The sequence below is a fragment of the Mustela erminea genome, chromosome 14 (genome assembly GCF_009829155.1).
Source record: "Mustela erminea isolate mMusErm1 chromosome 14, mMusErm1.Pri, whole genome shotgun sequence".
In the NCBI taxonomy this organism is placed as follows: Eukaryota; Metazoa; Chordata; class Mammalia; order Carnivora; family Mustelidae; genus Mustela; species Mustela erminea.
Window position 1 is genome coordinate 39,206,020 of NC_045627.1, and position 27,114 is coordinate 39,233,133.

Genomic DNA, 27,114 nt, shown 5'->3' on the forward strand with positions numbered 1-27,114 from the left:
GTTCTTTCTCAAGATTGCTTTGGTTATTTGGGGTCTTTTATGGTTTCATGCAAATTTTAGGATTGTTTGTCCTATTTCTGTGAAAAAAAAGCCATTGGAAATTTGATCAGAATCCCATTGAATCTGTATTTTGGGGGGTTAGTATGAACATTTTAATTCTAGGGTTTTTTTTTTTAAAGATTTTATTTATTTTTTTGACAGACAGAGATCACAAGTAGGCAGAGAGGCAGGCAGAAAGAGAGGAGAAGAAGGCTGCCTGCTGAGCAGAGAGCCCAATGCAGGTCTCAATCCCAGGACCCTGGGATGATGACCTGAACCGAAGGCAGACACTTTAACCCACTGAGCCACCCACGCGCCCCAGACATTTTAATTCTAATAGAAATATTAATTCTTCTAATCTATGAGCACAGAATACCATTCCATTTATTTGTGTCTTCTTCAGTTTCTTTCATTAATGTCTTATAGTTCTCACTATACCGGTCTTTTACCTTTACCTCCTTGGTTAAATATGTTCCTAGGTATTTTATTCTTTTTGATGCAATTATAAGTGGGATTTCCCCCCTTAATTTCTCTTTCTGATAGTCCATTATTAGTGTATAAAAATACAACAGATTCTTGTGTTTTGATTTTGTATCCTACAACTTTACTGAATTCATTTATTAGTTCTAACAGTTTTTGATAGAATCTTTACAGTTTCTGTATATGTCATCTGCAAACAGTGAGAGTTTTATTTCTTCTTTCCCAATTTGGATGCCTTTTATTTCTTTTTCTTGCCTACTGCTTTTGGTAGGACTTCCAATACTATGTTGAATACAAGTGGTGAAAGTGGACATCCTTGTCTTATTTCTGATCTTAGAGGAAGCTTTTAGCTTTTCACTGTTGAGCACGATGTTCTCTGTGGACTTGTCATATATGTACTTTATAATGGCGAAGTACATTCTCTCTATACCCACCCACTTTTGATGAAAGTGTTGAATTTTGTCAATGTTTTTTCTGCATCTATAGAGATTACTGTATGATACTTATTCATTTTGTTAATGTAGTGTGGCATACTGACTGGTGGATGTTGAACCATTCTTGCATTCCTAGATTAATAACAATCATGATGTATTATTCTTTTATTTTTTGATATATTATCCTTTTAATGTATTGTTGAATTTGGTGTGCTAAGATTTCTTTGAGGATTTTTGCATCTATGTTCATCAGGGTATTGGCCTGTACTTTTCTTGTGGTATCCTTGGTTTTGGTACCAGGGTAATGCTGGCCTCAAAAAAAAAAAAAAAAAAGAAGAAGAAGAAGAAGAAGAATTCTTTCCTATTCTGTTTTTTGGAAGAGTAAGGATTGGAATTAATTCTTCTTTTAATGTTTGTAATAATTCACCAGTGAAGCCATCTGGTCCTGAATTTTTATTTGTTGGGATTATTTTTGTTTTGTTTTTTACTCAGTCTCCTTCACTAGTAACTGATGTGTTCAGATTTTCTGTTTCATTATGATTCAGTCTTGGGAGGTTGTATTTTTTTTAAATTTATCCACTTCTACTAGGTTATCCAATTTGTTGTTATGTTCATAATATTCTCATAATTGTTTGTATTTCTGTAGTGGTTGTTATTTCCTCTCTGTCATTTGTGATTTTATTCGGGTGCTTTCTTTTTTCTTCTTGATACATCTAGCTAGAGGTTATCAGTTTTGTTAATTTTATTCAAAGAACCACCTCCTAGTTTTATTGATCTGTTCTACTGGGTTTTTCTTTTTGCTTTTTTTTAGTTTTTATGTCACCTATCTCAGCTCTAATCTTTATTATTTAGTATATGTTATATAACCTCCATGATTTGTGGTCTTTCCAAGTCTTTCTTGTGGTTGACTTGTTTCATAATGTTGTGATCAGAAAAGGTGCATGGTATGACTTCAGTTTTCTTGTATTTGCTGAAGCCTATTTTGTGGCCTAATATGTGATCTATTCTGGATAATTTTCCATATATACTTTAAAAACATGTATTCCGCTGTTTAAGAAGGAAATGTTCTGAATATATATGTTAAGTCCATCTGGTCCAATGTGTAATTTAAAGCCATTATTTTCCTCTTGATTTCCTGTTTAGATACCTGTCCACTTATTTAAGTTAAAGACCCCTACTATTGTTATATTATCGATTAGTTCCTTTATGTTTGTAATTGTTTTATGTGTTTAGGTGCTCCAATGTTGGATGGATAAATATACACAATTGTTAGCTCTTCTTTTGTAGTATTCCCTTTATTATTATACAGTGCCCTTGTCTCTTATTACAGGTCTTTGTTTTAAAGTCTAGTTTAAACAGTCTAGTCTGTCCAATATAAGTATTACTATTCCATTTGCATAATAAATGTTTTTCTGTCCCTTCACTTTCAATCTATAGGTGTCTTCATGGTCTAAAATTAGTGTCTTCTAGGCAGCATATTGTTTTTTTTTTTAAAGATTTTATTTATTTATTTGACAGAGAGAGAGATCACAAATAGCCAGAGAGGCAGGCAGAGTGAGAGGGGGAAGCAGGCTCCTTGCTGAGCAGAGAGCCCAATGCAGGGCTTGATCTCAGGACCCTGAGATCATGACAGGAGCTGAAGGCAGAGGCTTAACCCACTGAGCCACCCAGGTGCCTGGTTTTGTTTTGTTTTGTTTTTTAATCCGCTGACTCCCTATGTCTTTTTGGAGTGTTCAGATTGTTTACATTCAAGGTAATTAATAGTTATGTATTTATTGACATTTTATTACTTGTTTTGTGATCTTTCTGGAGCATTTCTCTGATTCTTTCTTGTCTTTCTCTCTCATGTTTCGCTGATTTTCCTTAGTGATATATTTGGATTTTTTTCTGTTTATTCTTCACATGTTTATTAGTGGTTTTTCATATATGGTTACCATCAGGTTCATATATAACCTTTTTTTTTCATATATAACCTTTTCTGCATAACAGCCTATATTAAGCTGATGATCACTTAAGGCTGAACCCATTCTTTTTCTCCTCCCCACATTTTAGATATATGTTGTTATACTTTATATCCTTTTTGTGAGTTCCTTGACTGATGTTACAGAAATATTTTTACTGCTTTTGTTTTTCCTGCCTTTATACTGTCACTTTTGATCTCTCCTTTCCATTTACAGAGTCCCCTTCAATATTTCTTGCAGGGCTGTTTTAGTGGTCACAAACTCCTTTAGTTTTTGTTTGTCTGGGAAACTCTTTATCTCTATTCTAAATGATAGCCTTGCTGGATCGAGTGTTCTTGGCTGCAGACTTTATCCCTTCAGCCCTCTGAATATATCATGCCACTTTCTTCTGGCTTGCCAAGTTTCTCTTGAAAAATCTGCTAGCCTCATGGATTTTCCCTTATAAGTTAATGATTTCTTTTATCATGCTACTTTTAATATTTTTTATCACTTTATTTTGCAAATTTAAATACAATATGTCTTGGGGTAGGGTGTGCTTTTGATGATTTTGATGGGAGTTCTCTGTGCCTCCTGGATCTAGATGCCTGTTTCTTTCCCCAGATTATGGAAGTTTTCAGTTATTATTTCATCAAATGGATTTTCTTTCCCCTTTTCTCTGTCTTCTTCTTCTGGGACTCCTATAGTACAACATTATTACATTTGATAGAGTTCCTGAGTTCCCTATGTCTATTCCCATTATGCATATGCATAATTCTTTCTCTCTTTTTAGTGCTTTCCATTATTTTTTCCTCTAGGTCATTAATTTGTTCCTCTGCTCTTCAGCCTACTGTTCATTGCATCAACTGATCTCATTTATTGCACTCTTCATCTTTATATGACTTTTTAACTCTTTTACCTCTGTGGTCAGAGTCTCACTGATGTTTTCCATTCTTTTCTTTTCTCAAATCCAGTGAGTATCCTTATGATTGTTGCTTTAAATTCTCCATCAGGCATGTTATTTATATCTGTTTTGCTTAGATCTCTGGACATGACCTTATTTTGTTCTTTCATTTGGGATGAATTCCTGTCCTCTCATTATGTCTAAGTCTACGCCTGCTTCTGTGTGTCAGAAAAGCCAGTTATGTCTCTTGTTTCTGAAAGTAATGGCCTTATGAAGAAGAGGCCAAGTAGTGCCCAGGGCCTGGTGCTTCAGGGAGTGTCTCTAGTGTGTGCTGCATATGCTGTACTATTGTGTTCTGGCTGCTCTATCCTTCCAGCCAGTCATCTGCAGAGGCTCTCCTTTCCCGCTGTGGGCAGTGTTTGGCCCGTAGCTTGAATGTGGTGAGTTCTAACTACATGTGCCCTGGTCTGCCTGTGAAATGAGACCTGTCACTACTTCCACTGGAACTGAGGCCCTGCAAAACTCTCTGTTTGGGAGGGGTTTGGCTGGTTTTCTGGTGGAGGGGTCTGCTACACTAGGACAAAGTTAGCATGACTGAGAAGGGCAGCTCAACTGGAGCACAGGGCTTAATTTAAGCAAGTTAGGTTGCCGCTGTGCTGCTCCTTGCAGGTGGCTCTGTGTTTATGCTGGGGTTAGGGGGAGAAAATGGCATTTGGCCAGCTCTGTTCTTTCTGAGAACAGTGGAGAGATGTCTCTGTGAATATTGCCTCAGGGACACACTCTGAGAAGAGCAAATAATCTCTCCACTCTGTGCCCTATGTTTTCTTCAGATTGCTGTTTCCATACTGTATGTCCCCAGGTTCCTTGCCTACCTTCTCTCTAAGAGCAGGACTCTTAGAGTCTGGGCTCTATCCCAGCCAAGCCTGCCGACCTTTTAAATTCCAAGCTTTAAGCCCCACTGGTTGCAAGACCTCATGAAATTCAGCCTCTCTCATTTTTGAAGCCAGTGTCTATGGGGAAATGTTCTCCCTGTGCATTCCTCTGTGTGCCTCTCTCTCTCTCTCTCCCAACCTTCTCCTCATCCATGACTCCCTCCCATCTGCAGCAGCCATGATCCATTTCTCCCCTAAATCACATCTCCATACTTCCTGCCTTCTTTGATGTGACCACTCTCTCCCTTTAATTGTAGAGTTTGTTTGGTCAGTCTTCAAGTCAGTTTCTAGGATATTTAGGATGATTTTATAGTTATCCAGTTGTATTCAAGGGACAAGGTGAGCCTGGGGTCCTCCCACTCCACCGCCATCTTCCTATCTCTATCTCCCAGAAGGAGAGAGAGAAGGGAATATAAAATTTATTTGAAGAAATAATAGCTAACAAGTCCCTAAACTTGACAACGAAACAGACATTCAGGCCAAGGAATCACAGAGAACGTCACACATGATGAACCCAAGGAAGTGCATTCAAATAATTAAAATGACAAAAATTAAAGACAGAGAATCTTAAAAGCAGCAAGAGAAAAAGAAACCATTACATACAAGGAAAACCTTATAAGGCTATTCACTAATTTTTCAGCAGAAATTTTGCAAGCCAGAAGAATGTGGCATTATATATTCAAAGTGCTGAAATGAAAAACCTACAACCAAGAAAACATTACTCAGCAAAGTCATTAACATTGAAAGAAAGATAAAGAATTTCCCAAACAAAAGTTAAAGGAGTTATCACTACTAAACTGGCCCTACAAAGAATGTTAAAGGAGCTTTAAGTAGAAACAAAAAGGCTATAACTAGAAGTAAAAATTTTGAAAGAAAAAAAAATTTACTGTTAAAAGTGAACATGCAGTAATGGTAGTAATTAATCACTTATAAAACTACTATGAAGATTAATATCCAAAAGTAGTAATATGTATTATATCTACAAAAATAAGTGAAGATACACAAAATAAGATGTAAAACATGATATCATATACATAAAACATGGAGTAAAAATCAAGTCCTTTTAGAATGTGTTCAAACTTAAGCAACCATCAACTTAATATAGACTACTGTATATACATAAGTTATTATATACGGACCTCATAGTAACCACATTGAAAACCTTTGACCAATATACACACAAAAAAGAGAAAGGAATCCAAAAATAACAATAATGGAAGTCATAAAACCACAATGGATGAAAATAATAAAAGAAGAAGGAAACAGGGAATAATGCAAAAATAACCAGAAAACAGTTAACAAAATGACAGTAAGTACATACTTATCAATAATTACTTTAAATGTGAGTGGACTAAATGCTCCAATGAAAAGAAATTAGGTGAGTGCATAAAAAAACAAAGCCTATCTCTATGCTGCCTAAAAGAAACTCACTTCAGTTATAAGGACACAGAGTAAAGTGAAGGGTAGGGAAAAGATATTTCATTCAAATGGAAACCAAAAGAAAGCTCGACTAATAATACCTATATCAGAAAAAATAGACTTTAAAAGACTTTAATAAGAGACAAAGAGAAGCATTACATAATAAATCCATCAAGAGATCAATCCAACAAGAGAATATAACAGTTCTAAGTATCTATGTATCCAACATAGAGGCACCTAAATATATAAAGCAAACATTAACAAACATAAAGGGACAAATCAACAGTAATGCAATAATAGAAGGGGACTTTACCACCCCATGTACATTATAGATAGATCGTTCAGACAGTAGATCAATAAGGAAATTATCTTTGAATGATATATTACCCAGGATGGAGTTAACAGATATATACAAAACCTTCCATCCAAAAAATGGCAGAGTATCCATAGAACAAGTACATATGGAACATTCTCAGGATAGACCACATATTAGGCCACAAAACAAGTCTCCATAAATTTAATATTTAAATCATATTAGGGGCACCTGGGTGGCTCAGTTGTTTAAGTGTCTGAGTCCTGATTTTGGCTCAGGTCATGATCTCAGGGTCCTGGGATCAAGCCCCAAGTCCGGCTCCCTGAGTCTGCTTGTTTTCCTCTGCCCCACCCCACCTCATGCTCACTCTATCCCTCCCTCTCTAAAATAAACAAATAAATATTTAAATCATATCAAGTATCTTTTCCAACCACAATGGTATGGAATGAGATACCAGTTACAAGAAAACTAGAAGAAATATGAACACATGGAGGATGATAAACATACTACCAAATAGCCAATGCGTCAATGAAAAAATCGAAGAGGAACTAAAAAAATGCCTGGAGACAAATAATGGTGGAAACAGGACAGTTCAAAATCTTTGGGATACAGCAAGGGCAATTCTAAGAAGAAAGGTTACAGGAAAACAGGGATACCCCCAAAACCAAGAAAAGTTTCATTCTAAATTTACATAAAGGAACTAGAAATAGTAGACCAAAGCCCAGAGTTAGCAGAAGGAAGGAAATAATAAAGATCAGGGTGGAAATAAATGAAATAGAGACTAAAAAAATCATGAAAAGTTCACTGAAACTAAGAGCTGTTTTTCTGAAAAAATAAAACGGAAAAAATATAAAATTGATACAGTGTTAGCCAGACTCATCAAGAAAAAAAGAGGACTCAAAATCAGAACTGAAAGAGAACTCACAAACTACATCAGAGAAATATGAAGCTTATAAGAGACTGCTATCAAAAAGTTCATGCCAGGGGTACCTGGGGGGCTCAGTCATTAAGTGTCTGCCTTCAGCTCAGGTCATGATCCTAGGGTCCTGGGATTGAGCCCCACATCGGGCTCCCTGCTCAGTGGGAAGCCTGCTTCTCCCTCTTCCTCTCCCTGCTTGTATTCCCTCTCTCACTGTGTCTCTCTATCTCTGTCAAGTTAAATAAATAAATTCTTTAAAAAAAAAAAAGTTCATACCAACAAATTGGACAATCTACAAGAGATGGGTAAATTTCCAGAAATATACAATTCTCTGAATCAGGAAGAAATAGAAAACTTGGAACAGATCAATTACTAGTGACAAAATTTGAAATTGGCAATCAAAAAACTCCCAAGATGGGGTCCCTGGGTGACTCAGTTTGTTAAGCATCTAACTCTTGATCTCAGCTCAGGTTACGATCTCAGGATTGGATCCATTGGGTTCATAGGGTTCATAGAGCCCTGCGTTGGGCTCTATGCTCAGTGGGAGTCTGCTTGAGGATTCCCTCTCTCCCTCTGCCCCTCCCCCCTATTCAAGCTCTCTCTAAAATAAATAAATCTTTTTAAATTTTTAAAAAAATAAACAGCAGCTCTCTAAAACAAACAAACAAACAAACAACAACAACAACAAAAAACTCCCAAGAAAAGTCCAGGGCATGATGCTTCATGGCTTAATTCTAGCTAACATTTAAAGACAAGTTAAAACCTATAGCTCTCAGGGCACCTATGTGGCTTAGTCAGTTGAGCATCTGACTCTCGATTTTTTTTGGCTCAGGTCATGATTTCCAGGTCATAGGATCAAGCCCCACATCAAGCTCTGCACTGGGTATGGAGACAGCTTGGGATACTTTCTCTCCCTATTCCTTTCCCCCTCCCCTGCTGCTCACTCTTTCTCACTCAAATTAAATAAATAAAATAAAATAAAATAAATTTTTAAAAAATCCCCCTCAAACTATCTTGAAAAATAGGAGAGGAAGGAATGCTTCCAAGTTCATTCTATGAAATCAACATTATCCTGATACCAAAACAAGACGCACTACAAAAAAATAAAAATAAAAAATAAATCACAGACCAATATCCCCGATCAACATAGGTGCAAAAATCTTCAACAAAATATCAGCAAACGGAACTTAAAATTATATTAAAAGGGCATCCTGGGTGGCTCAGTCAGGTAAGCAGCTGCTTCTTTATTTCAGCTCAGGTCATGATCTCAGGGTTGCGAGACTGAGCCATGTGTTGGGCTCCATGCTCAGTGGGGATTCTGCTTGAGATTCTCTCCCTCTCTTTCTGTCCTTCCCCCAAATAAATAAATAAATAAATATTTAAGAAACTATGTTAAAAGAGTCATTCACCAAGATCAAGTGGGATTTATTCCAGTGATGCAAGAATGGTTCAACATCCACAAATCAATGTGGATTTTGACAAAATGAAGGATAAAAATCACATGATCATCTCAGTAGATACAGAAAAAGCATCTGACAAAATCCAACATCCAGTCATGATAAAAACTCTCAACTAAATGGGTATAAAAGAAACATACCTAACAAAATAAAGACGATATATATCAAATTCACAGCTAATATCATACTCAATGGTGAAAACATGAAAACTTTCCCTTTAAGATAAAAAAAAAACAAAACAAAGATGTCTACTCTCACCACCTTTATTTAACATAGTATTGGAAGCCCTAGCCACAGCAATCAGACAAGGGGAAAAAGGCATCCAAATCAGAAAGGAAGAAGGAAAACTGCAGATTGCAGATGACATATTACATTAAAAAAAAAAAACAAAAACCCTAAAGACTCTAGCGAAAACCTGTTCTAATAAATCAATTCAGTTAAGGTTCCAAGATACAAAATCAATATGCAGAAATCTTTTACATTTCTGTACACTAGTAACAAAACAGGAGAATGAGAAATTAGGAAAACAATCTGAGGGTCGCTGGGCGAAGGGGGGTTGGGAGAAGGGGGGTGGGGTTGTGGACATTGGGGAGGGTATGTGCTTTGGTGAGTGCTGTGAAGTGTGTAAACCTGGCGATTCACAGACCTGTACCCCTGGGGATAAAAATATATGTTTATAAAAAATAAAAAATTAAAAAAAAACAATCTTATTTACATAAAAAACCACATAGGAATAAATTTAATAAAGGAGCTGAAAGATTTGTATTCTGAAAAGTATGACATTAGTGAAAGAAATTGAAGATGACACATATAAATGGAAAGATAAACCATCTTCATGGATTGGAAGAATTTTGTTAAAACATCCATATTATGCAAAGTAATCTTCAGATTCAATGCAATCCCTATTTAAAAAAAAAAAAGCCTTATTCATAGAACTAGAATGAAAAATTCTAAAATTTGTGTGGAACCACAGAAAGCCCTGAATATCCCAAGCAATCCTGAGAAAGGAAAAAGTTGCAAGTATCACAATCTCAGCATTCAAACTATACTACAAAGCTACAGTAATCAAAACATATAATACTGTCACAAAAGCAGACACATGGATCAATGAAACAGAATTAAGAACCCAAAAATAAACCCATGTATATATGGTCAGTTAATCTACAACAAAGGAAACAAGAATATACAATGTGGAAAAGATAGTCTTTTCAATAAATGGGGTTGGAAAAACTGGACAGTTATAATGAAAGATTAAAACCAGACCAGTTACAGCATATACAAAAATAAACTCAGAATGGATTAAAGACTTAAGTACAACACTTGAAATCATAAAACTCCTAAAAGAACATATAGGTAATAAACTCATGGACATCAGCCTTAGTAATATTTTTTGATCTGTCTCCCCAAGAAGGAAAACAAAAGCAAAAATTAAAAACAACTGGGACTATATCAAACTAAGAAACTTTTGCACAGTGAAGGGAATCATTAAAAAAGAAAGAAAAGGTTTCCAACCTACTGAATAGGAGAAGATATTACCAAATGATATTCAGTAAGAGATTAATATGTGAAATATATAAAGAACTCATACAACTCAATACCAAATGATGTGATTTAAAAATGGGCAGAAGATCTGAATAAACATTTTTCCAAAGAAGACATACTGATGGCCAAAGACATATGAAAAGATGCTCAGCATCACTAATCATCAGGAAAATTCAAATCAAAACCACAAGGAGACCTCACACCAGTCAGATGACCAATATCAAAAAGACAAGAACTGGGGAATCTGTCTGGCTCAGTCAGTAGAGCGTGTGACTTTTGATCTTAGGGTCATGAGTTCAAGCCCCATGATGAGCACAGAGCTTACTTAAAAAAAAAAAAAAAAAGACAAGAACTATGATGTGTTGACAAGGATGTGAAAAAAGGAAACTTTTATGCACTATTGGTGAGAATGTAAATTGCTGTAGTCACTACGGAAAAGAGTATGGATGTTCCTCAAAAAATTAAAAATTAAGTATCATACAATCCCATAATTTCACTTCTGGAGATTTAGTGAAAGGAAAGAAATACCTAATTTGAAAAGATATATGAACCCCTATGTTTACTGCAGCATTATTGATTTACAACAGCCAAGATGTGGAAGCAGCCTAAGTGTTCACTGATAGAGGAATGGGTAAAGATGTGATATATATACACAGTGGAGTACTACTCAGCCATAAAAAATGAAATCTTGCCATTCCCAACAACATGGGTGGTCTTAAGAAGTATTATGTTAAATGAAATAAGATAGAAAAATATAAATACCATGATTTCACTTATACAAGTAATCTAAAAAAGCAAAGGAACGAACATGAAAAATAGAAACAGACTCATAGAAAGCAAACTAGTTGTTGCCAGAGGGGAGGGTGGGGGGTGATAGGTGAAATGGTGAAGGGGAATAAGAGGTACAAACTGCCAGTTATAAAATAAGTAAGTCATCGGATGAAAAGTGCAGCATAGGGAGCATAGTCAATAATAATGTAGTAACTTCGTATGGTCAGAGATGGTAACTACACTTACCGCACTGAGCATTTTGAAATGTACATAACTGTCAAATCATTGTGCTGTGCACCTGAAACTAATGTTAAATAGGTTTCAATTTAAAAAAATGAATCTACACGTATGACCAGCAACCAGACCAAGAACAGAATATTACCAACACTTCATAAACCCCTCTCATGCTTTCTTTCAGTCACTGAACTCCTCCAACCCTAAGAGTAACCCTAGCCTAACTTATAAGAGTGGATTCCTATAGTATATACCATTTTATATTTGTCTTTTTAAACTCAACATTGTTAGGTTCAACTCTTTTGCTTGGAATAATAGTTTTGTTGTTATATTCTATCATATGGCTAGATCACATTTTACTGTTAATGGATATTTGAGTAGTTTGCAGTTCTGTTTTTTTTTTTTAAGATTTTATTTATTTATTTGACAGAGAGAGATCACAAGTAGGCAGAGAAGCAGGCAGAGAGAGAGAGAGAGAGAGAGAGAGAGGAGGAAGCAGGCTCTCCGCTGAGCAGAGAGCCCGATGTGGGACTCGATCCCAGGACCCTGAGATCATGACCTGAGCGGAAGGCAGAGGCTTAACCCGCTGAGCCAACCAGGTGCCCCAGTTTGCAGTTTATATTTGAAAGCATATCGTGTTGTCAGGATTGTTCTTGTACATGTCTTTTGGTGAACATATGTACTAGGGAGTAGCACCGCTAGGTCATAAGGTATGCTATTACAACTTCAGTGGGGACTGTCAAAAAATTTCCAAGGTGGTTGCACCCATTTACACTCTTCAGTATTGTATGAGAGTTTCAGTTCCTCCACGTTTGCTACATTTGATCCTGTCTATGTGGGTTCTTCTTTAAGCCACTCTGTTGTATGCATGTCAAGTTCTCCTTTAAAGCTGGAATTGGAGGGGCACCTGAGTGGCTCAGTCTGTTAAGCATCCAACTGTTGATTTCAGCTCAGGTCATGATCTCAGGGTTGTGGGATTGAGCCCCATGTGGAGCTGTGTACTCAGCAGGGGGTCTGCTTCCTCTCCCTCTGCCCCTCCCCCCCTCATATATATGAGTAAATAAATAAATAAAATCTTATAAATAAATAAAGCTGGAATTGGAAAACAGAATACCCTTTATTTTTTTTTAAAGATTTTATTTATTTATTTGACAGACAGAGATCACAAATAGGCAGAGAGGCAGGCAGATAAAGAGGAAGGGAAGCAAGTTCCCCGCTGAGCAGAGAGCCTGATGCAGGGCTCGATCCCAGGATGCCGAGATCATGACCCAATCTGAAGGCAGAGGCTTTAACCCACTGAGCCACCCAGGTGCCCCGAGAATTAAAACCCTTTAAAAATTAACTGGTTTAGGGCTGCCTGGGTGGCTCAGTGGGTTAAGCATCTGCCTTTGGTTCAGACCATGATCCCAGGGTCCTGGGATCAAGTTCTGCATAAGGGTCCCTGCTCAGTGGAAAGCATGCTTCTCCCTCTCCCTCTGCCTGTCCCTCCCTCTGCTTGTGTGCTTTCTGTCAAATAAATAAATAAAATCTTTTTTTAAAAAAACTGATTTATATCATATGAGTTTAAGTTTTTGGAAATAACAGATAAATGATAAAGTCCATAGTTAAATCTGAACTGCTGTAATAAAAAACACTACTGGTGGTAAATAAAGGAACTCCTTCAATTTTCAGTATCAAGTCCAACTTCAAGAAACTGATCTTGAAATGGAGCTGGAGGATCTCTAAGTGGTTTAGTGGACTGATTGTTTAGTGAGTTGACTCCCTAAAAGAGAAGTCACCAAACTTTGTGTGTAAGAGCCAGTCCTTGTCAGTCATCCAGTCTGTTGCAGTTACTCAACTCTGCCCTTGAAAGCGGCCATAAACAATATGAGAATGAGAGAATGTGGTGGTTATGTACATCTCCCCGAATGCACTATATATGCTCACTAAAACATACATAAGAATGTCTATAATAGCACCACATGCTAGAAAATAAAAACTTGCAACTACCCAAATGTCCCACAGCACTACAGTGTGATACATTCATACAAGACAGTATTATGCAGCAGTGAAAATAAAGTACTGTTGCAACTTTATTTATATAAACTAGCAATAGTAATGGACATGAGATTTCTCTTTGAGGTGATGAAAAACTTGCGGAACCAGTGATGATGACGGCGCATTATGCATGTACTTACTGCCACTGAAATGTACACTTTAAAATGGTTAAAATGGTAAATTTTGTGTTACACATGTTTTACTGCAATAAGATAAACAGATAATGGATCATATTTGGTCCATGCATGGGCCATAGTTAGGTGACACCTGCTCTAAAATTTATCCCTGTGAGAAGTCTTATCCTATAATGGTTAAAAGCAGTTTGTTACCAGACAAACCTGGATTTAGCTCTGGCTCTGACACTAACTTTATACCCTATGCAAGTTTCTTAAACTCACTGTGATTCAGTTTTTTTTTTTTTAATCTATAGAACAATACAATACTAATATAGGGTTGTATAAGGAATAAATGGGTTACATTAAATTAAAGCATAGACAATAGTTCCTAAAAGAGAACTCTTGGCTTTTTGGCTTTGGTGTAGACCAGTTGGCTAGCTGCTCCCAGAGCCAACCTGTGGGTGCTGGTACAAACTTATCCCTGCTACTAAAGCAACTTTTTCTACCCCTACATGAGAAACAAAATCAAACTACATAGGATCATGTGACAACTTGTGGAATATTAAGGTTTGTCAACTGTAACCCAGACGTATATACAACGCTAAGAAAATATAAATATTTTTCTAGCTTATTTTAATGGTCTTTTTAAACTTTTAATAAGACTAGTTTTAAAATCAAAATTACAAAAACATATTTTAAAATAAAAACATAATAATATAATTAATTAAAAAGGATAATTATTTTTACTATTAATCCTAATTTGCTAATGAGGAAACAAGCTTCACTGGACATTATTGTCAAGATATAGTTTCTCTGAAGGAAACCACAGTATATTATTGTAAACCAAATGATGATAATGAAAGTGATTTAAAAACAATGAAGACCCAGAATGAATATTAATTCTGCTCAGAAACATGATTCCTCATCTTGAGTTGAGTTTTGGAGCCATAACTGATGGTAAGAAGTGCTCAAATCCCCAGGTCCAGTGTTTTGCAGTTATGACCAATGATGCCTTAAATGAATTTTTTTTTTTTTTTTTACTTGACAGAGAGAGAGAGAGGTCACAAATAAGCAGAGAGGCAGGCAGAGAGAGAGGGGGAAGCAGGCTCTTGCTGAGCAGAGAGCCCAATGCGGGGGTCGATCCCAGGACCCTGAGATCATGACCTGAGCTGAAGGCAGAGGCTTAATCCACTGAGCCACTCAGCCACCCCCTGCCTTAAACTATCTTAAACATTTCTCTTGGTACACACGTGCAAGATTCCCTCTAGGGTTTTGAAGGGGCGGGGGGTGGGAGGTTGGGGGATCCAGGTGGTGGGTATTGGAGAGGGCACGGATTGCATGGAGCACTGGGTGTGGTGCAAAAATAATGAATACTGTTACACTGAAAAAATAAAAAATTTAAAAAAAAAAAGATTCCCTCTAAGGTATATACCAAGGAATAGAGTTGCTGGGTCATAGGAAATATACATCTTCAGTTTACTAGAGATCACACCAAATTATCCAACAAGACTGTGCCAGTTCTATACGCCCACTAACAGTTCCTGTATTGACAATCACATCAGTATCCTGATCAGTGTTTAACTATCAATGGATAGTTTAAATATTTCGCTGTCATTTTTTTTGTCCATTTTCAAAACAAGGTATAGTTTCCATATAGTAAAACTAACTTTTTAGAGTACAGTTCATATTTTCATCTCCTTTCCTCTGCACTGAATTCAGAATTAGTTCTTGACATCTTTTTCTTCCAGTTCACAAATTGTCTTCAGCAGCAGATATCTGAATCTATTAATTCTGCTGTTTTTAATTTTAGCCATTTTAGTTCTCCTTTGCATTTTTTTTTCCTTTTCTAAATCTGCTTGGCTATTTAAATTTTAATTTGTTAAAATTAACAAAACTTTAAAAGTCTGTTGCTCAGTAACACTAGCCAGACTTTAAGGGCTCTAGAGCCACATGTGGCCAGAAGCCATTACATTAGTTCATCTGTAGAACATTTCCATTAACCCCAAGTGTTCTATTGGATATCTTTGCCCTAAAGATCTTTGTTTTTCCTTCTGCCGGGTACCAATAGGCATCATCAGCCTGGGAAAACATTCTAAACTAACTTCTTTTTTTTTTTTTTAAAGATTTTATTTATTTACTTGAGAGAGAGACAGTGAGAGAGAGCATGAACGAGGAGAAGGTCAGAGAGAGAAGCAGACTCCCCATGGAGCTGGGAGCCCGATGCGGGACTCGATCCCGGGACTCCAGGATCATGACCTGAGCCGAAGGCAGTCGTCCAACCAACTGAGCCACCCAGGCGTCCCCTAAACTAACTTCTTAACTTAAGGCTGTTTGTTGTTGTTGTTTTAAACATGCAGGTGGTATGAAATTAGGCTGCAAAAATGAGTGAAGCCTAGTTTGAGATTGGGAATTCTTGGGGAAGATTTTTTTACTGTTTTGCTGTGGGTCTGAAGATATCCATGGATAATAGATTCTGTTCCTTTGCTCAGATGATGAGAGTAATGTTGCAATCACCAGACCAGCTTCAGAAAGCCCCTGCATGCTGAGTGAACCACAACCTTTGGTGTTACCTCGAGTGCCACAGTTGAAGGTGCTGTCCATCACCTCAAATCCAGTAAGCTCTACACAGGAATGAACTGGAGAACCTAGGGCTGTTCTTGCCAGAAGAAGCTTGCTCAGAGTTATTTGCCTTAATTTTATTATCTATGACTCAGTTTTTTTCAGTAAAGCTATGTGTTTATCACAATAAGCCAGTGACTCTTTGCATTGATAAGTTTAAGTTTAAAAAATTAATAATGGGACACCTGGGTGCCTCAGTTGGTCCCAGTCTTGATTTTGACTCAGGTCATGATCTCAGGGCTGTGAGATCAAGCTCTGGGGCAGTTTCTGCACTGGACCTGGAGCCTGCTTAAGATTCTCTCTCTCCCCCCTCTCTGCCCCTCCCCTTCCTCCAGCTCCCCCTGTGCGTGCACACATGCGCTCTAAAAGAAATTGAAAAAAAATTAATAGCAAATTAGGATTGATCATTTCTGGTCAGCTTTTTTTTTTTTTTAAACAAATGGCCTCTTTTTAAAAATATTTTATTTAAGATTTATTTATTTATTTGAGAGAGAGAGCATGAGCAGGGGGAGAGTGAGAGGGAGGAGGAGAAACAGGCTCCTCACTGAGCAGGGAGCCCAACACAGGGGCTTCATCCCAGAATCCTCGGATGGTGACCTGAGCCAATGGCAGATGCTTAACCAACTGAGCCACCCAGGTACCCCTCAGTCCCCTCTTTTTTAAGGTCATCCATAAATTATGCAATGTATAATCAGCTATGTGGTTAGCCCAATTCTATCTGGGAAGAATAAAGGATATGACAGAAAGGGGGATCAATCTCAGATGTTCTGTGGCCTTAACATCCTATCCTTTGAATTTCTCCATTTGACTCCCTTTTCTTTTATCTCAGCCTACCTGGTTTTTATTTTTGATATTTGAATCTGTTGACTTTTCTGCCTTTTGCGTGTTTAGGACTGGCTAATAACTGAGGTGTCAAAGGCAAACCAAAGTAAGGAACAGGTGGTCCCAGTGAAGTCTGTGGACAAGCATAAACATGGTCATTTCTTACAGAAGGCTAATGAGCCTGGTCTCATCCCTGTGTAATGATTTATCTAGTTGCTACATGAGAGTTTCCCAGTGTTACTTCTGGCCAAAAACAAAACAAAAAACCAAAACGGGATGGGGGCGCTGCAGGGGGATTGTAATCCTTGAGCCACGCTCATCCACCCTGGGTTTCACTACCAGACTTAGTATTTGCTTTGTTGGTTTACTGGCCTGATATTCTGCTACTGGATTTACAAATGGGTTATTTAAAAATAAAATCAGCAAGGCCCATCCATATCTTACCACACTGGAGGATTAACCAGGTGAACTAATGTTCCTTTCATGGTAATAAAATACTTCTAACATGCCGAAGTGGTCTGACTATGGGTCAGGTAGCCTAAGTTACGCATAATTAACTTAAATGTTCCTGGCTAAGGAAAAAGAAGGAATGACCAAGGAAATGATCAAGGAAAAAGCATTAATTCACATATTCCTGAGAGAAAGTAGGAGGCAAATGCATGCTGTGGCAGAGGAGCTGGCCAGAAAGCACACTGAACTGATGACCTGACAGAGAAAATTAACAGCACTCCAAGGTGGCAATGTCAGTCCATGGAAGATTAAATCCTGCTAATGTGAGAACTCTTGCTAGTTACAGTATTCAGAACTTAGGTTATGACTGATAGCTGACTGCCCCAGGGGTAGTGAAAGATAAGGGATTAGTTTGTGCAGAGCATAAGACTGTTTGATGGTGAAAGAGATTATGTCAGAGTTTACTCTTAATTTTTTCTATATTTGTTCCGTATTTTTTCTTCTTAGGTTTTCTTTTCTAACGTAAATAATGATAGTAATGGAGTTCTCGCTCCCCTGAGTGGCTGTTAACTGCTTTCATCTCAGTTGATCAGACTTCCCCTACCTGCTGTCATTTAGAAATTAAGAGAAAAGGAGTCTGACTTGTCATCTTGACAGTGGTCTTGAAGCCCCAGCTCAGCTACTGGCCAAAGACGTTATAAAAGTTAAGGCATAGGAGAAAAATGCACAGACTATCTAATTTGAAAATATTAAGTTTTGGCAAAGTTGGGAAACACAGCAAATGTCTTCACTAACCAGTAACAAGTAACATTTTCTTTTGACATATAGATGAATCTCTGTCAAGCAGCAAGTGGTCATCAGCCAAATGTGAATGGTCTCTTGGTTCATGGGATGCCTCTACAGCCAAGAAATCTCTCCCTAATGGACAAGCTACTGTAAGAAGTGTAAAATTTTAATAGACTCTAAAATTTACCTAGATCACTGAGAAATAAAAGGAAAGCTATATCAGTCAATCATCACGCATATATTGAGTACCCACCAAGCAACCAGAGACATCTGGGGAGTAAAAACATCCAAGGGAAATGGTTTCCACCCTCAAGGAGCTGATAACTGGAAAGAGAAGACACATGTGGGTAAAAGAGACTTAACCATATAGGGCATTGTTGTGACTGAATGTCAAGGGTGTGGTACTCAGAGTGAATGCATGACAGTCCCAAAGAAGGGGGGCATTTGGGTGGCTAACTCTAGTATAAACTTTTCCGTCAAAGATGAGAGTTGGGATAAGCAGAGAAGAGCAACAAGACTATTCTAGGTAGGAGGAATAGTGTAGGAAAAGGTCTGGAGACAAAAAATACAAAACTATTTAGAAGGGAAAGCAGACCGGTTTTACTATACTAAGAAAAGGGATAGGTCAGAATTTTAATGCTTCTAACTAAAGATCACTGACAATCTTCTAGAATTAAAATAGATCATGGTGTGATTCACAAGGAAGAAGACTATGAAATTAATGAAGGCTATGACCAGACTAGAAGGTTCTGAATGCCATGTTTTTGAGATCCATTCATATTGTTGCATGTGACCTTCTTTTATTGCTAAGTCATACTCTATTGTAAGAATACACTACAATTTGTTTTCTACTCTTCTGTTAATGAACATATGGGGTGTTTCCAGGTTGCGGCTCTTATGCAAAGGCACCATAAACATTCTTGCGCAGGTATTTTTTGTGAACCTATGGTCTATTTTTCTTTTTCTTTTCTTTTTTTAAAGATTTTATTTATTTATTTATTTATTTGACACAAGTAGGCAGAGAGACAGGCAGAGAGAGAGAGAAGAGCAAGCAGGCTCCCTGATGAGCAGAGATGCGGGGCTCAATCCCAGGACCCTGGGATCATGACCTGAGCCGAAGGCAGAGGCTTTAACCCACTGAGCCACCCAGGCGCCCCTGGTCTATTTTTCTTGAGTCAATATGTAGAGATTGTCATAGGATAGATAAGTGTATGTTTAGCTTTGTAAGAAACTGCCATAAAGTTTCCCAAAGTAAGTATGCCATTTGACACTCCCACCAACATATGAATTTCACTTGGGGGGCACACAGTTTAAGTCAGGAATCTGAAAAATAGATTTTACAGTGGAAGAACATAGACTCAATTGAAGCGGGAGGAACTGAAGGTAAAGATTCTAATATAGGAGTTCAACCATAAGCTACTAATAGTCTATATTCAGGGTTGTCCCAAAGGATAAAGGAATGTAATATTTTAGGAGATATTGCAAAAGAAATCAGATTCTATATAAATAGAGGAACCAAAGTCAACTCTGAGATTTCAAAGCTCAAGGGAAGTTTGTTGTGGGGTAAAGATAAATTTGCTTTGGGGCATGTTGAGTTTATAATGCCAAGCCATCTCACCAAAAATATGGAAAAGGTCAGATTTGAAGGTTGATCTAGAAGTTACAAGGCTAAAGGTTATAACTGAATCCAGAATAATGAATGAGTAGTTCAGAAGACAAAGGTAAGCAGGAAGCAGCTAAAGCTTCTGTCACAAGAAGCAGTTAAGGTGTGTAAAGAAAAGGCTATTAATGGTTATGACGGCAGGAAGACCAGCACAATCTCTTGTGAGTAATGCTCAAGGTTTAGCTCCATTTCTTGGTGGGTATTCGCCTCCAAACACTGAGGTATATTTTGCACTACAGGATGGCAAAGTGGCCTCGACGTTTGAAGAACTTGCTGAAAGCCAAAAGAGCATGTGGCAGAGCTTAATTCTTAAGCTTGATTCAGAGCTTAATTCTCTTTCCCTCCATTTCCTTGTCCAAATAGTGTCTCTCAGGTGTCTTACAAGTATTGTACCCACTTAAAAAAACAAAACAAAAACAAAAACTGGAATCTGTAGGGCAGAGTAAGTTCCTTAACTATTTGGGCATAGTATTCTACTTATCAGAGTACTTATAGGAAAGTGTTGTACTTTAGTTGCTTGTGCAGACAGGGACCTACAGTAGCCCCAATGCCCTGTGCAGCATGAGGCTCTCGACGGTTTGCCTGCTCCAGCTTTCCAAGGAACCAAACACACCCCGCCCCCTCAGGTCCAATGAGCTCAGCATTTTAATCTTCGTGTGGGAGCCTCGCTGGTGTCACACTGCTCCTAAGCAGTAATTATTTGCCTTTCAACTAAGTCTTTCCTTCAGCACAAAGAAGGCTTCCAATATGGTAGGAATTTCAGTCCCTGGGGTGAACTTTCAGGAAACACTCCAGAGCAGGGAATCTTCAAGTCAGCCTTCACTGTAACTGAAGAAGTGACTGTCATGGAAGGTGAATAATGGACTTGCTTTCCCAAGTCTCCATTCTTTTTTCTTTCTTTCTTTCTTTAAGATTTTATTTATTTATTTGATTGAGAGAGAGAGAGAGAGAGAGAGAGAGCATGATTCTTTTTTCTTTCTTTCTTTGTTTAAGATTTTATTTATTTGATTGAGAGAGAGAGAGAGAGAGAGAGAGCATGAGAGGGGAGAAGGTCAGAAGGTCAGAGGGAGATGCAGACTCCCTGTGGAGCTGGGCGCCTGATGCGTGTCTCCATCTCGAGACTCCAGGATCATGACCTGAGCGAAAGGCAGTCACTTAGCCAAATGAGCCACCCAGGCTCCCCCAAGTCTCCATTCTAGTAAATTACCTGTATGGCTAAAATGCAGTCCTTTTAAGAACATGTTCTCATGTCTGAGGCTAGATTATGTGATTCGTATGAATTAGGTTATTTACTTTTGCTTTTTTCCTCCCTTGAATATATTTTATAGCCTAAGCCTTTGAGTCTTGTTTCCCTATACAGAGCAATGTTGATTTCATTGTGGGTTTCTGATTTGGCCACTAGAGATCTTGATGACAAGTTACTTATGAGACCTGGATCCAGTACCATTCTTTCAACTCGAAATTGGCCAAATCGAGCCCTGGAGCTTAGTACATCAGCTCTATCATACACAGTACAGTCTTCCAGGAGACGCAATCCCCCACCACGTACCCTTCATCCCATCGGCACAAGCCATTCACGCGCTGGAACGCCAAGACCTGTGGAAGAAATACTCAGAGGATCCCGAGTGTAGGTTTCAAAAGCAGAATTTGGGGAAACTGTGGTAAAACTAATGAAGAATAATTTTATATAGAGAATGAATTTAAACGTAAAGTTGAAATACATGCCTAAAAACTAGTCATTAGATAGTCTCAGGATGGACTGTATACACACTGCTTTAAATCCAACAGAGAAAGAAATGTGATTAAATCTCAATAAAATTCAAGTATTAGATGTGTTGATTTAGCTATTTACTTAGCTATTTAGCTATTTACTTCTACAATAAGATGTCGGCTAGAATACTTCAGTGACACTTATCGAAGGAATAAGATCTACGTATCTTATAAAACACTTTCCTCAGTGCTCAGTGAAATTCATCCCAAAATAAGTTAACTCTCCTTTAATATTTTCCTGTACCACTGGGATCTGCTTATTCCATTGACAAATGATAACGTTTTAACCTAAGATAAGTACTTGTCTATATACCAGGAAAAATATACCTTGGCACTTCCTAGGAAATAACACTAACCATATTCTTTTTTCCTTTTCCCACCCTTAATTCACTCTGAGCTTTGTCATGCAAAAAACACTTAGAAGCCTACTTTTTAAAATACTTTCATTAGTTGTTGACTCACAAAACATCTTAGGATGTTTGAGTCTAAGACTACAACCAAGGGTATAAGATAATATGGCTGTAACTATGTTTTGAATTCAGCTTCTAAATTAAGGATGTCCTTACACTTCCTTCCCAACATGTTATTTGACCTCAATTTTTAATTTATCCCAATAGATTCACTAAAAGAGATGCCTGTAATGCCCAGAGTTCTTCTCACCTACCCACTATTTTACTATGTTGATGCTGGTATTGATATAGATTCACTCAATTGAGGATGAGTGTTCTTTTTTTTTCTTTTTAAAGATTTTATTTATTTACCAGAGAGAGAGAGAGGGAGAGAGCGAGCACAGGCAGACAGAATGGCAGGCAGAGGCAGAGGGAGAAGCAGGCTCCCTGCTGAGCAAGGAGCCCGATGTGGGACTCGATCCCAGGACGCTGGGATCATGACCTGAGCCGAAGGCAGCTGCCCAACCAACTGAGCCAGCCAGGCGTCCCGAGGATGAGTGTTCTTGAGGCATAATTAATCCTCATACCTTCTGACAATTTCTTCAAAGTGGAAACAAATTACCTTGTTTCTTCTGGGACATGAAAGTATCATTGATTTCCAGGTACTGTCTTGAGTATGAGAAATGCTAAAAAACTGCTGGAAATGCCATGGAAGAAAAGTTTAAGAAATTTACCTGGCACTTATAATTACAGTAGTCCCCCCCTTATCCACAGGGGATATGTCCCAAGACCCCCTATGGAGGCTGAAACTGCAGATAGTACCAAACCTTATATATACTATGTTTTTTTCTTATACATATGTACCTGTGATAAAATCTAACCTCTAAATTAGGTATGGTAGGAGATTAACAATAACTAATAATAAAGTGGAACAATTATAATAGTATACTGGAATAAAATCTATGTGAATGTCTCTCTCATATATCACTGTATTACACTCATCCTTCTTGTGATGATGTGAGATGACAGAATGTCTACGTGATGAGATGAAGTGAGGTTAACAATGGAGGCACTGTTAGGCAGCATTAGGCTACAGTGACCTTCTGACAATACATCAGAATGAGGATTATGTGCTTCTGGACCCCAGTGACCATGGGTAACTGAAATCATGGAAAACAAAACAATGGATAAGGAAGGACTACTGTTATTAGTGAAAAGGACAACCACAAGACCCAGAACTGTGAATTCCACCAGATGTGAAATTACAAATCCGTAATAGGTTAACACCAAAATAGTATAACACCAGCTCTCTGTGAGACAAAGGGTCGACTTCTGCTGTGTGCCCAGGATAAAGTTTCAACCCAAATCAGAAAGTATTATTTAAACCAATCCCTCAACTCTTGATTTTCCAAAATCCTTTCACTGAGATTGCTTTACTTAAAAACATAGGAAGCATTCTGTGCATGACATTAAACTCATATCCCTCATTTATTTGATTCTAATCAGTTTGCTTGTATTGTTATAACTTTATCCTTTCATATCTTGGTGTTCGCTGGTGGGATCTGCAGCCCAGTAGCCGCTGACTCACTCTCTCCCTCACCAATGCCCCTGAGCCGAAACAATCTGCTGCCCCCTATTGGCACAGCTGACGTGGAACACTTGAGCACCGTGGGGCCACAAAGGCAAATGGTATGTCTTTCTCCTGTTGCCTTTCCATGTGCTTATAAAACCTCATGGGCAGTAATTCTGCAGGACCCCTGTTCTGGAATTAACTTATACTGTATTTTGTCAAGAGTACAAACTGAATCCTAACTTTATGACAACGGAACTGGAGCTGCTTGGCCTACAGTTACCATGCCTACTTTGGTTGATGCACTACAAACTGATTTAACAGTTTCTGTAATTCTTGCCTTCCCTGCAGAAAACCCACAGCGACTCCAGTCGAGCTCGAAGTGCGGTGGTGGATGAGCCTAACCATCAGCAGCCCCAGGAGAGGCTCCTTCTACCAGACTTCTTCTCCAGGCCCAACACAACTCAATCATTTTTGGTAGTGACATACTTCCTCTGTGGTCTTGACAGTTGGGGAAAGAAAAAAACTAGTTTGGCAGACTTAAAATTTCACATGGTCCCTTAATCAACTCCAAGAATAAAAGCGGAGGCTCTTGACCATAAAAATAAGTGTTGTAAGTACATTTTATTGAAATTCTAACTGGCCTCTGACACTCAAAAAGAATTTTAAAAGGTAATAAGGTAAAATGCTTTATACGTAAGTCACAAATTTTAAACAATTTAAACATTAAATATTAAATTATTAGATATTTCTGAGAATAAGCAAAAAAATGTTAAACTCCAATACATCAAATCAGCAGAAATCCTCTCACACTGCTTAGGGAGTTACACCAAAAAGTGCTATCAGATTATGATGTGGACTGATGGATTGCAAGTCATGACATTTTTTTAAATTGGTGTTGAGATGCTCACATCACCTTACCATTTAATGTGCATTTACTGGCCCTTTTACTCTTAAGCAAGCACTAGAAAAAGCTTAGTTGGGAGGTTGGAGATCCTGCACTGACCTTACCTAGTTGTAGGCCAGCCACTCAGCCCCACCGCATCTGCTTTGTGGCAAGAGCGTTTGAAGAGCCTGGGGAACTGGAGCCACATGCAGTGTCCAGGAGCCAGGGGCCTCAAATCCTATGCCACTTTTCAGGATGGTGATATCTGAAGCCCACTTGTAAGCCTTATATCAGATACAAGACTTAGAAGCCTTGTATCAGCCTCAAGCACTATACAATTCTCCACTAAGAGCGGTGAGAACAAATTAACGAGACAGTCTATTAGTCTCCTAGGGCTACCATAACAAATCACCACAGACTGGGTGGCTTAAAACAACAGAAATTTATTCTATCAGTTCTAGAGCTTAGAAGTCCAGTCAAGGTGTCAGCAGAACCATGTTCCCTCTCCAAGCTGTAAGGAAGGATTTTTTTTTATCTCTTCTTGACTGGTGGTCGCCAGCAATTCTTGGTACTCCTTGGTTTGCAGCCACATCAGTCCCAATTTCCGCCTCTGCCTTCAAACAGCCTTCTTCCCTGCGTGTCTCTGTGTCCAAATTCCCCTCTTATAAAGATACGCATCACTGAATTTATGACTGACCCTAACATAATATGACCTCATCTTATCTTGACTACATCTGCAAAGATCCTATTTCCAAATAAAGTCATATTCACGGGTTCCAGGCAGACAAATTTTGGCAGGGGTAGGGGATGGGGGACACTATTCAACTCAACAAACCTCAAGATGCTTTACTTAGGGAGAGATTCACTAAAACAGGAGCTTAAGGGAAACATGAGCATTGCTGATTCTTACTCCATGTGAATCCTAGAAAGTCTGAAAACCTTTTAATCCTCTCATAATTTGATTCAGAGCATTTGCTATGCAGTGCTTGATGATTATATTCTACAGCTAGAGTCCCTATAAAACGTTTAATTTTTGGTTGCCTTAGCAATTAAACTAAACAGATGAAGTTTCTTTTTTTCTTGGTGTTTATAACAATAAAGTAAGAGTTTTGTACCTTAGCTAGTTCTCTCCCAATGTGCTGTCATGCAAAGGGAGATGAGCTGGTAGCTCAGTGTAACTCAGCACACCAGATCCGGGTCCCTGGCTTGGCACTTTCAGACTAGCACTCTGCTCTTTGGTGTTCTCATCTCGAAGAGGAGTCAGCAAGCAACTGTTATGGGCCATTTGGCTTCCCACAAAAATGGCCTGTTTCTGTACATCAGGTTTTATTAGAGTAGAGCTACCATACTCATTATGTACTGTACTAGGACTGCTTTCCCACGACAGCAGAGTGGAATAGCCGCAACAGTATGTGCCACAAAGCCTAAAATATTTACTGTCTGGTCCCCTAAAGATGTTTGGTGACCCCAATTAAAAAAAAAATGTGGGGCTTCACCAGAAAAAAATTCCTGAGATCTCTTGACTGAAGTGCTCTGACAGGGAATGGAGAGGGATGTTCTTTATTCCAGAAGCACCAGCAGAATGGCACTGACAGCTTTTTTTGGTTCAGTATTTTAGCCACGTCTAAAAATCTTTAAATTCCTTGAGGTAATTTTGAAATGTTTCATGTTGAGAGTCACATCTCAAGTATGGAGGTAAAGTCATGGGTGTTTCAAGGTTATTGAAAAGGCTCCATTCTGTTGTTTTAAACAATCAGCAGACAGTCTAAATTAGATAAAATTCCCTCGGCAGCCAATTATAAATACTTAAAAATATTAAACCATATGGATTATTTATAAGTGCTAAGATTTTCTTAAAGGCATATTAACTAAGTTTAGAACTTAAAATTAAAAAAAGAACTTAAATTTTTTTTACACATTAACAAGTGGCTTTGTGGGCCTCTGACTTGGAATTTTTTACTTGAAATAAAGAACGCATTTGGCCAACTTGTCCCTCAGACTGTCAGACAATGTCATTTATATGGTTGTCTGATTTTAAGATTTTCCCTGGAAACCTACTAACACATTATCCTTTGGGAGAAGTCACATCATAAAAAGTGTGTCATCTTTTCTCTTTTGCAGCCAGATACACAGTATCATCATTCGTGTGCTGTTGAGTATCCTCATCAGGCCCGACCTGGTAGAGGATCTGCAGTGACAGGTGGGACCATGGCTCTTATTTTACTATGACTTGGCTATGTTAAGACACTGCCTTTGTTTTCTATGTCTGTTTTCCCTTCTAGATTTTATCGTATTTTGTTTCCCTACATCTTTGTAAATCACCTCAAATTCCTTTTGGAAATAGGATAATAAGAAAAACAGAGACGACCTCTATTGCTCAGAGCCAAGTTCCAGATATATACATTAACTTCTCACCACTCTGGCAAAATAAACTACTTTTTTTTTTTCCAATCTAAAAAGTTTATGCTAAATAAGTCATGTTTATAACACTCAAACACTGCATGGGTTTTATTACGTAGGGAAAATCCAAAGCGCCTTTGAATAAACTGCTTTGGTCAGTTAACCTGCTAGGCCAAGGTAAAAAAAAGAAATTCAAAAATATCAAGACTTGTGGAGTCTGTCTAT

At 38.0% G+C, this 27,114-nt stretch overlaps 1 protein-coding gene across 5 annotated transcripts in view; it reads left to right on the plus strand.

Moving 5' to 3' along the window:
* FAM149B1 (family with sequence similarity 149 member B1) overlaps nucleotides 1–27,114 on the plus strand; it is a 74,553-nt gene that overhangs the window by 46,379 nt on the left and 1,060 nt on the right. For 4 of the 5 annotated variants that reach the window (XM_032313177.1, XM_032313176.1, XM_032313175.1 and 1 more), the window contains 6 exons: nucleotides 16,024–16,148; nucleotides 18,254–18,360; nucleotides 21,277–21,501; nucleotides 23,602–23,722; nucleotides 23,955–24,080; nucleotides 26,611–26,689. In XM_032313177.1, coding sequence (XP_032169068.1) covers nucleotides 16,024–16,148; nucleotides 18,254–18,360; nucleotides 21,277–21,501; nucleotides 23,602–23,722; nucleotides 23,955–24,080; nucleotides 26,611–26,689 — 783 coding nt within the window. The remainder of the gene's footprint in view (nucleotides 1–16,023; nucleotides 16,149–18,253; nucleotides 18,361–21,276; nucleotides 21,502–23,601; nucleotides 23,723–23,954; nucleotides 24,081–26,610; nucleotides 26,690–27,114) is intronic. The other variant, XM_032313178.1, reaches the window with a different exon arrangement.